This window comes from Muscardinus avellanarius (genome assembly GCF_963383645.1).
Source record: "Muscardinus avellanarius genome assembly, chromosome: 13".
Taxonomy (NCBI): Eukaryota; Metazoa; Chordata; class Mammalia; order Rodentia; family Gliridae; genus Muscardinus; species Muscardinus avellanarius.
Window position 1 is genome coordinate 34,492,334 of NC_137799.1, and position 11,202 is coordinate 34,503,535.

Below are 11,202 nucleotides of genomic sequence, written 5' to 3' on the forward strand. Positions count from 1 at the left end.
TATTGTTTATTTATTTATTTATTTATTTGTTTATTTATTTATTTAGGTACTGGGAATGGAACTTGGGGGCATTGTACCTTCAAGCTCTATTTTTTTAGTCTTTTAATTTTTTTTTTTGCGTAACAAGTTTATTTTTTTAAAGGTATATAGACAATAAAGTAAACATTTAAACAGATCTTCTGTCCTAGAATTGTTCCATTAAGGGCCAGTCTCTAAACATTTCTATTTCAGTAATCATCATCTTCATCAGAGTCCATTACTTTTCTTCTGTTGAATTTAACTGTTGTTTTCTTTTCTGTTTGTTGGCTTACTTTTTCAAGGATTTCTATTAAACCTTGTTCTGATACCTTCCCACTCAGTTGGCCGTATCTTGCCATCTGTATAAGGTAATTCTCTACTGCTTTAGTTTTTTCCGGCTTTACAAGTGCTAAATTACTTAACCTGGCCCGGGCTGACTGATCCAGAACTTGAGCCAAGATACTGTTTCTCATTTCTGCTTCCCTGTGCTTTGCTTCCTGCTGGGCAGCATCGCCAGGATCCTGAAAAGCTAATTTTACTTTTTATTTTTTTGGTGGTACTGGGGTTCCTGGAAGCCCTTCTACCTCCGGGCTACACTCCCAGACCTATTTTATATTTTTGAAACAGGGTCTCTTAAGCCAGCGCGGCTGGCTTCGAACCTGCGCGATCCTCATGTCTCAGCCTCCCAAGCGCGGGGATTACAAGTGTGCACCACCACGCCCGGCCCTAATTTTATTTTTTAATCCAGTATAATTTCACAGCGGGAGGAGGTTGTCGGACCGATTTTATTTTCTTTCTGATACATAAAAGGCTCTTACAGTGGTCGAGGCAGCTTGTCTCGTGATTAAAAATTGGGCTTTGCAGAAGTCAATGAGACAGTCTCCACTTACAATGTTCTATGGCCTTTTAAAATCACAATCTCAGGCCGGGCGTGGTGGCGCACGCTTGTAATCCCCGCGCTTGGGAGGCAGAGACAGGAGGATCGCGCAGGTTCGAAGCCAGCCGTGCTGGCTTAGGAGACCCTGTTTCCACAAATAAAATAGGTCTGGGAGTGTAGCCCGGAGGTAGAAGGGCTTCCAGGAACCCCAGTACCACCAAAAAAAAAAAAAAAAAAAAAAAAAAAAACCAAAAAAAAAAACAAAAAAAAAAAAATCACAATCTCATAGAACGTCTGAGAATAAAGCAATCCCTAGAAATGGAGACCGCTGGACTAAGCCGCATTTTATGAGCTCCCACCATTCGGGGGATGCAGTGGACCTCGGCACAAGGCCGGCAACTAGTCCTTTAATTTTTGAAATAGGATCTCACTGAGTTGCAAAGGGTTTCACTAAGTAGCTGAGGCTGTCCGTGAACCACAATCTTCTGGTCTCGGGCTCCCGAATGCTGGGATTACAAGTGTGCACCATCACGCCCAGCTCCATCTCATCTATTTTTAAATGGCTATATTTGGCCAGACATGGTAGCTCATGCCTGAAACACTAGTACTTGGGAGGCTGAGACAGGAGGATCCCAGGTAAGAGACCAACCACAGCAACTTAGCGAGATACTCTGCAACTTAGTGAGATTCTGTTTCTAAATAAATAAATAAATAAATAAATAAGCACAGCTCAAAGGTAGAAAACTCCTGAGTTCAATCCCTAGCATGAAAAAAAAAAAAGAAAGAAAAAAGGCTGGATATGCAAGGTACTAGCCACTGGGCTTAATGGTGCTACTGCAATTTAATGCAGATATGGTTTGGGTAAACATATTTTAAGTCCATAATAAGTAAAAACCGAAGCTTTCCTATTTGGGGGGAATACTCAATTCCTTTCAGTATTTGGTACTACTGGTATATCTGCTCATGCTGTGTAGCACATTTCTCTAAAATACAGAGGCGGAAAGTATCAACAAATAGCTATCGTCTCACAGTTTCTGTAGAGGGAGAAGCAGCTTAGTGTTATGTTTCTGCCTCAAAGCTACTAGGAGGTTATGGTACAATGGTTCAGAGTCCCCTGAAGTCTTGCCTGGGGCTGGAGAACACTCTTCCAAGATGGCTTACTTAGACACATGGCTGAGAAGTAGGGTGCAGGTCGTTGGCAAGAAGGCTCAGTTCCTAACCTCAGAGGCTTTCTCAGGCTTCTGGAGTATCCTCATGAAATGGTGGCTTTCTTCCATAGTGAAATATTTATAGAAAGATATTCAAGCCCCCCACACCAGGCAGCTTTGTCCTATACCAATTTAGCTAACTACGTTTAGAGTTATATTTCCCCAAATTCCATTCCTAGTATGGTTCTGGTTTAACCTTGGTCATAAGAGACGTCTTTGCATGAGATTTGGAAGGTGGGAATTTGGATACAAGGGATCCAAGAGCTAGACATCTTACTGATCTGCTGGCTGGCCTTTCTGAATTGGGCAGCATCCAGTCCTGCAGCTTCTCTGTATAATGTACCATGACCTAAGCATGAACATCAAAGGTTGGAGCTGGTTCGAGACCGGCATGTTCCTGTGTGTCCTCATGGGTCCCAAACATCCTTGAGGGCTAGTTTATCCTTACAGGTTCTAGTTTGTGTTGGATCTTGCCACATTCCACTTTCTGCTTGGCTGCCAATCGTGCTGATCAACGGTGACTTCAGGCTTATCTTAGACTCAAAGGCAACAGCAGCCCCCAGTCTACTCCAACAGCTGCCATAATTGCATGTGGTCTGACCCCTTTAAAATATCCATTGACACAGGCCAGGTGTGGTGGCGCACGCTTGTAATCCCAGCGCTTGGGAAGCTGAGACAGGAGGATGGCACAGGTTCGAAGTAAGCCTCAGCTACTTAGTGAGGCTTTCAGCAACTTAGAGAGACCCTGTTTCCAAATAAAGTATAAAATAGGTCTGGGAGTATAGCCCAGAGGTAGAAAAGCCTTTGGGTTCCATCCCCAGTAACACACACACACACACACACACACACACACACACACACATTATTTGACACTGCTCTAAGCCTGGGTTACTTTTCCTAGAGCCGCTCCAAACTGTCCTGCATTTCTTGACCTGCTCTGCCACTAAAAGGTTATGAAAAATGGGGAAGAGGATTCGTGTTAAGAAAATGCAGAGTTTGACTCAGATCCTTAATGGCTGTTTACTCATTAGTTACTACTATCCTTATCCTTTCACTATCAAATTTCCAACCTAGCAGTCCCCCTTCTGGTCATCTCTTCCAGAAAGAGTTTCCTGTGGTCACAAAGAGCATGTTCACTGCAGCTTTGTTTGGAAACAACTTAAAGGTAAAAAAAAGTTATGATATTTCATAGGACTGATAAATCATTCTAATGGTGTAGGATTTTTTTGCTTCTTATTTTATTTTATTTTGTTTTAACAAGCGTGTGTGTGTGTGTGTGTGTGTGTGTGTGTGTGTGTGTGTGTGTGTGTTATTGGTGACTGAATACAAAGGTAGTCTCTACCCATCCCTACTTTATTTTTTATTTGGAAACAGAGTCTCATTAAGTTGCTAAACGCCTCACCAAGTTGCTGAAACTAGATTCAAACCTGTGACCCTCTTACCTCAGCCTCCCAAGAACGTAGATCATAGGTGTTTGCCACCACACCCTGCTTTCCAAGCTATTTTGATTCCATAATTTCAAACCCGGTGAATATTTTAGTACTAGACAAATTCTCACCTAAGGACATTTTGATCCAACTGATTGTTCTGACCTCTACCACAAATATAAGCAGTAGTGCTGTACATAAAGTTGAATAAAGCAATAAACTAATAGAAGATAATGTTATTTCTCTTGTGCCTCTAAAAGGATTTGCTAAAAAAAATTCTCATACATTAAAAATTAAACAGGACCGGGCGTGGTGGCGCATGCTTGTAATCCCAGCATTCGGGAGGCTGAGACCAGAGGATCGCGGTTCACAGACAGCCTCAGCTACTTAGTGAGGCCCTTTGCAACTCAGTGAGACCAACCCTCTTTCAAAATAAAAAATAAGAGCCGGGCGTGGTGGTGCACGCTTGTAATCCCCGCGCTTTGGGAGGCTGAGACAGGAGGATGGCACAGGTTCGAAGCCAGCCTCAGCTACTTAGTGAGGCTCTCAGCAACTTAGACCCTGTTTCCAAATAAAATATATTAAAAAAAAAAAAGGTCTGGGAGTATAGCCCGGAGGTAGAAAGCCTCTGGGTTCCACCCCCAGTACCACCAAAAATAAATAAATAAATAAATAAATAAATAAATAAATAAATAAATAAAGTAAACCGGGCATGGTAGCCCACACTTGAAATCCCCCCCGGGCTTGGGAGGCGGAGACAGGAGGATAGCGCTAGTTCCAAGCCAGCCTCGCTGGCTTAAGAGACCCTGTTTCCAAATTTAAAAAAATATATATAAAGGGGTTGAAAACAGAGAACTACAGTAACATAAGCATACCCATCTTCATAGCAGCACAATTTGTAATAGCCAAAATATGGAAACAACCTAGGCCCCCATCAACAAATGAATGGATTGCAAAGTTATGGGAAATACACACAATGGAATTCTATTCAGCTATAAAAAACAAAATCATGTCATTCGTAAGAAAATGGAAAGTGCTGGAAAGCATTATGTTAAGTGAGATCAGCCAAACACAGAAAGAGAAGGGACATATGTTTCCTCTAATATGCCCAAAGGAGTGAGCATTGGGGATACCAGAGGGAATCCAGATAATGGAAGGGAAATCTCAGCAAAGTTTGAATGGAAAGCTAAGAGAAGAAGGAGGCTGAACTTGATTGATGAGGGGCTACTTCCAAATAGATGTAAAAGTATGAATATAGCAAGGTTACCTTGGGTATTAATTGTCAGGAGGGGGGAAGGAAAAATGGGGGGACAGGGGGCACCAAATACAGATTAAATGTATAACATTTACTTTCAATAAATAAAATATATTTGAAAAATAAAGTTTAAATAAATATATATATTATATAATATATATTATATATATATATATATATATATATATATATATAAAATAGGTCTGGGAGTGTAGCCCAGAGGTAGAAGGGTTTCCAGGAACTCCAGTATCACCAAAAAAATAAAAAATTAAACATAAGCTATCAGTATTTTATCTAATTCATCACAAATGTCTCTGTTAAAAAATAATTAATACAAAAAGTTGATGTGGATAAAACTGTACATGGTAGATGTCAGATTTTCTGACTGACATGGGAAAACAGGACTTTCTACTAATATTAACCATAAGTAAAATTCAAAATGGCAGAAACGCAGCTGGGCGAGGTGGTACACGCTTGTAATCCCAACATTCCGGAGGCTGAAACTGGAAGATTGTGGTTTGAGGACAGCTTCAGCTAATTAGTGAGGTCCTCCATAATTTAGTGAGACCCTGTTTCAACATAAAGAATAGAAAATAGGGCAGGGGGTGTAGCTCTGAGGTCGAATGCCCCTGGGTTCCATCCCCAGACCCGCAGAGTCTTACTAAGTTTCTGAGATCCTTACTAAGTTGCTGAGCCTGGCTTAGAACCTGTAATTATCTTATCTCAGCCTCTCAAGTACTGGGATTGCGGGTGTGAACCACCATACCCAAATAATGATGATATGATATAATTATGATTGACATCCTTATGTTCATTAAGTTTGATCAAAATGTTCTTATGTCAAATGTAGACTAAAAATAGCTGGGTCAAAATCCTGGTGCTAAAAACGTTCTGTTTCTTTCCTAGACAGATCCCACATTTTATCACAATTATTCTTTGTCCTTAGAGTTAATTCTTAGAATTACTTCTGATGGGCTGATGAATCTGAGCTATGGACAATCTTGAGGACTCATACACTGGAGAGTGAAGTTCTACCAACCAGGCAGCATTTCTGTGAGCTTTCCTCTTGATGTCTTTTTTTCCTCGATGTATGTTTCCTATTTCTTCTTTGATTTGAAAGTCCTATTGTCCATCTTTGCTAGAGTTTCTTCATCTATTGGGGATCGTGTTTAGTTTTTGATAGTTCTCTGTCACACAAAAGTTACCAAACTTTCATCTCGCCAGCCTCATACCCCTGAGACCCCACAGCCACTCCTTCAGCACTTAGTTATGCATGAGTGGAGTGCTAGCTGGAAGATTCTTTGGTAATAAAATTCCTTCTGATTAGCTGATTAAGAAAAATGGCCATAATTCATTGTTTGTCCGGTTCTGTGCCAAGTACTTTACATACATTTTATATTTAATCCTCAAGACTCTATTCACAGCCAGTGGGAATGGGTGAGATTCCTACAGAGTGGGGGGGTCACAAAGGGGGACTCTGGACCAGCAGCATTACCTGGAGTTTGTTATAAATTGCAGATCAATTTATAGATCCTGTCCTGAGGCTGAGCTCTACAAAAGTACATTTTAACAAACTCTCCATGTGGATTCTTTTGTATGTTAACTTTGAGAATCACTGCTGTATAGTTATAAAAAAGGAGATCCAGTACCTGGGAAATTGAGACAGGAGAGTCACAGGTTCAGGGATAGCCTCAGCTATGTAGGGAGACTCTCGGCAACACAGTCATACCATGTTTCAAAATAAAAAATAAAGCTGGGCGTGGTGGCGCACGCTTGTAATCCCAGCATTTGGGAGGCTGAGACTAGAGGATCGAGGTTCGCGGACAGCCTCAGCTATTTAGTGAGGCCCTCCGCAACTTAGTGAGACCCTGTTTCAAAATAAAGAATAAAAAATAAAGAATAAAAAAATAGGGCAGGGGGTGTAGCTTGGAGGTCAAATGCCCCTGGGTTCCATTCCCAGACCCGCAAAAAAATAAAAATAAAAAGGTCTAGGGGTGTAGCTCAGAAGTACAATACCCCTGGGTTCAATCCTCAGCACTACAGAAGAAGAAGAAGAAAAAGAAGAAGGAGGAGGAGGAGGAGGAGGAGGAGGAGGAGGAGGAGGAGGAGGAGGAGGAGGAGGAGGAGGAGGAACCACCACCAGTATATACCACTCAAAATTCCCAAACTGGACACAATGGCATATATGTGTAATCCCAGCTACTCAGGAGGCTGAGGCTGGAGAATTGCAAGTTGCAGGACAGCCTGGGCAACTTAGCAAGATAAATAAAGTAAGGAATTGGTGATATAGCTTAGTGATCGATTACTTGCCTAGAATATGTGAGACCATGGGTTCCATCCTCAGCATTACAAATTTATTTATTTATTTATTTATTTATTTATTTATTTATTTATTGTGGTACTAGGGATGGAACTCAGGGGCCTTCTACCTCAGTGCTACACCTCCAGACCTATTTTTTATATTTTATTTGGAAACCGGGTCTCACTAAGTTGCTGAGAGCCTCACTAAGTAGCTGATGCTGGCTTTGAACCTGTGATCCTCCTGTTTCAGCCTCCCAAGTACTGGGATTATAAGCGTGCACCACCATGCCTGGCTAACATTACAAATTTAAAAATTAAGTTCAAAACTCCAGAGTATTTTCTGTGGTACTGGTTATTAAACCCCAGGGGTATTGTCCCCCCAGCCATTTTTATTTTTTGTTTTTGCTTTGAAACAGGGTCTAAGTGTCTGAGGGCCTTGTTGAGGCTAGTCTTAAACCTATGCTCCTCCTGTCTTAGCCTCCTAAGTACTGGGATTACACCTGTGTGTCACCACACCGGGCCCCCAAAATAAATTTTTTAAAAATTTGACAATTTGAGCTGGGTGTGGTGGTGCACACTTGTAATCCTCGCGCTTGGGTGGCGGAGACAGGAGGATTGCACAGGTTCGAAGCCAGCCCTGGTGTAAGAGACCCTATTTCAAAAATATAAAATAGGTCTGGGAGTGTAGCCCAGAAGTAGAAGGGCTTCCAGGAACCCCAGTACCACTAAAAAAAAAAAAAATTGACAATTTGATTCTAAATTTACCACAAGAAAAATGTTCAAGGATAGTGAAAACATTTTTGCAGAAGACTCAATATGACCTTACATAGTGGCACATGCCCATAATCCTAGTACTTGGGAGACTGAGACAGGAGAATCATCCAGACTCAGCAACTTAGTGAGATGCTGTTTCAAAAAATAAAAACATAGGGCTGGGTGTGTGACTCAGGTAGATTGCCTCTGGGTTCAATTCCCAGTAACACACACACACACACACACACACGATTCAAGATGTCATCAGCCCTATCACATAACAAAATATTATACAGTCTTATAAAAAATAATCTGCATATTGGTGTATAAGAATTGACAATAAAATCCAAAGAATAAAATAGAGCCCATAACCAACTTTTGGACAGGCAGGAATATCATACATTTAAATCACCTCAGAAAGAATTTATTAGTCCACAAAGGGCTTGAGAATAGCTGTTAATTTACAAAGAAATAACATTCCTATTCTGCATCATAAAAAATTAATTATCCCAGGTGGCTTTTAGAGTTGCATGTAAAATATTATACAGGTATTAAAATAAAAGACAAAATGTGTTTGAATTACCAGAAAAGATAATACTTTCTAATGTAAAATACAAAAATCAAAGCCACAGGACAAGACTGATCAAGTTAATTATGTAAAAGTGGATTTCTATACACATAGTATCCAAATTGTGGTTCCTACTATCATCCTCCAGTGAAAGGAACCAAGATTCCTTGAAGAAATGGCTGGTTCTAGGATTGGTATAGAAAACATGTGGGATCAATCTTTTTCTTTTAACATTTTTTTGAGGTACCAGAGATGGAACCTAGGGGCATTGTACCTCCAGGCTACACCCCCAACACTATTTTTTTAGTCTTCTTATCTTTGAAGCGGGGTCTTACAGAGTTGCGAAGGGTCTTGCTAAGGACAGGCACTGAGGTTGTCCGTGAACCACAATCCTCCAGTTTCTGCCTCCTGAATGCTGGGATTACAAGCGTGCACCCTCCACACATACACACATGAACAAACACATACATACACATTTATGGATATGTTTCAAAGGGACACAGGAGCCAATGGAAAGCACTCCCATTGGCCAAGGGCCAGAAGAGGCTGAGCAACAAAATAAAGTAGTATTGAATGAATTATAACCCCAAGTATAAAATAAATAACTGTGAGTGCATACTGATATAAATAAATGATTGAATAAATAAGTAGGAGAGAATGAATTCTTCCATGCAGAATAATTTCAAATAATTTATGAAGATACTCCATTCTCAAGGATGTAGGGTATAATTAAGTATGGTCTGCATAGGGACTTCCCTTCAAAGGGTAGCAGAGATTCCCAAAGTGGGTCATACCGCCCCTGGGGGCACACTGGGGTGACTGGGGAGGGGTAGCCTCAGGTGCACTTGGAGGGCACTGAATAAAAATAAGAAGGCCAGTGGAAGCACCAGAGGGGTCCTGAAGAGCTCTGTGGGGAGGAGAGATGCCAAGGGTCTTCCTAAGTTGCTGAGGCTGGCCTTGAGCCTATGATTCTCCTATCTCAGCCTCTCCAAAACTAGGATTGCAAGTATCTGCTACCATACTGGCCCCGTTTGTAATTTTTATTTTGTGCTCTTTGAAAAAAGCTAATTGAGACTTACGATATTAAGAGTTGTGTGTGTGTGTGTGTGTGTGTGTGTGTGTGTGTGTGTGTGTGTTGGGCCCAAAGGCTGAGGCACTGTGGATGAAACCTACGGTCATTCTACCTCCAAGCTACACCCCCAGCCCTATTTTTTTATTCTTTATTTTGAAACAGGGTCTCACTGGGTTGCAAAGGGCCTCACTAAGTAGCTGAGGCTGTCTGTGAACCGTGATTCCTAAAGTGGGAGCTACCACTCCACTAGGGGCGCAGGACCAAAATGTAGATACACAAAGGACTGCAATTTGTCACTGCCTCTCTTGTTTTATTCACTTAAAGAAGATCGATTTCCAGGGGAATCACTGAGTAATTTTTTTTTTTTTTCCCTGAAATGAGGGTGGTAAGCTAAGGTTTGGGGTAGATACTTGACAGGTAACTCTGCCAGAAGAGAGAGCATGTGAATTGTAGGCAGACACTGCCCGAGGCTCCCTTTCCTGAGTAAAAATATAAAACTTCACAAGAAGATGGAGTTGGTCTTTCCTGTCTGTAACAAGGATGTGATTTTTAGGGAAGCCAGTCTTAGGACCACGAGAACAAAACCCAAAAGCTGGGAGTGGTGTTTGGCCAGACAGAAAGAGCTCAGGCTCCTAGTGACATCGTTTGAGCCGCCGAGCTGTCCAGCACTCACTGCCTGCTTCTAGTTTTGTTTTAGCTTGTTTTTTTTTTTCCAGAACCATCAATTATTAGAATATTTAATGATACTTCAAAAACCCAAAGGACAGTATTCCTCACAGACGGGAGCTACTCAGAAATTTGATAACACCACATTATGACCAGGATAATCAGAGACATCTCAAATCAGTAGATACTCAACATTAGCAAAGACATTCTCTTGACAATGACTAGGTGAGGCTACACTTACTCGCTGCTGCGAGCAGATAAGCAGAACCCAGGGATATACTAGGCAGCTTGCATTTCCTTGACCTACTGTACACATTCAGCATTAGCTTTTTTTTTTTTTAACTTCCCTTCCCTTCCCATGGTAAAATTGACATAAGTGCACACAGTTCAGTGCTGTTCAGTACATTCAGACTGTTGTGCAAGGGCCATCACCGCCCATCTCCAAAACCTCTTCATCAACCCAAACTCTGTACCCGTTAAGCACTGAATTCCCATTCCTACCACCCTGGGGCATTCTACCTCCAAGATATACTCCCCGCCAATTTTAATTTTTATTATTTTGAAATAGGGTCTTGCTAAGTTGCTGAGGCTGGCCTTGAACCTGCGATCCCCCGTCTCAGCCTCCCAAGTGCTGGGATTGCACGTGTGCACCACCGTGTCCGGCCACCATTCTACTTTTTGCTACTCTAACCCTAACTATTCTGGGTACTTTATGTAGGTGGGATCACACAGTATGAGTTCTCTTGTGTTTGGCTTATTATACGTGGTATAATCTCTTCAATGTTCATCCACATTGCAGTGTGAATCAGAATTTCACTCTTCTTAAAGGCGGAATAAAATTCATTGGATGTACATATCATATTTTGTTTATTCACTTTTTTAATCATTCATATAGTGACATTGGGATTGTTTCTTTTGGGCATCTTTTTCTTTTCTTTTCTTTTCTTTTCTTTCTGCTTGCAATATTTGGAATTTGGGGATTAAACTCAAAAGAATTCTACCTCTAAGCTAGACTTCTAGCATTACTATTACTACTACTACTACTACTACTACTACT

At 41.2% G+C, this 11,202-nt stretch overlaps 1 protein-coding gene across 1 annotated transcript; it reads right to left on the reverse strand.

Moving 5' to 3' along the window:
* Positions 1-206: 206 nt before the first annotated feature.
* LOC308272146 (programmed cell death protein 5-like) lies at positions 207-2,449 on the reverse strand (the record flags this gene model as incomplete). Its single annotated transcript, XM_080708921.1, has 2 exons — positions 207-539; positions 2,381-2,449. 2 exons carry the CDS (start codon positions 2,447-2,449, stop codon positions 228-230), a joined length of 381 nt encoding a protein of 126 aa, XP_080565047.1. The 3' UTR covers positions 207-227.
* Positions 2,450-11,202: the final 8,753 nt, after the last annotated feature.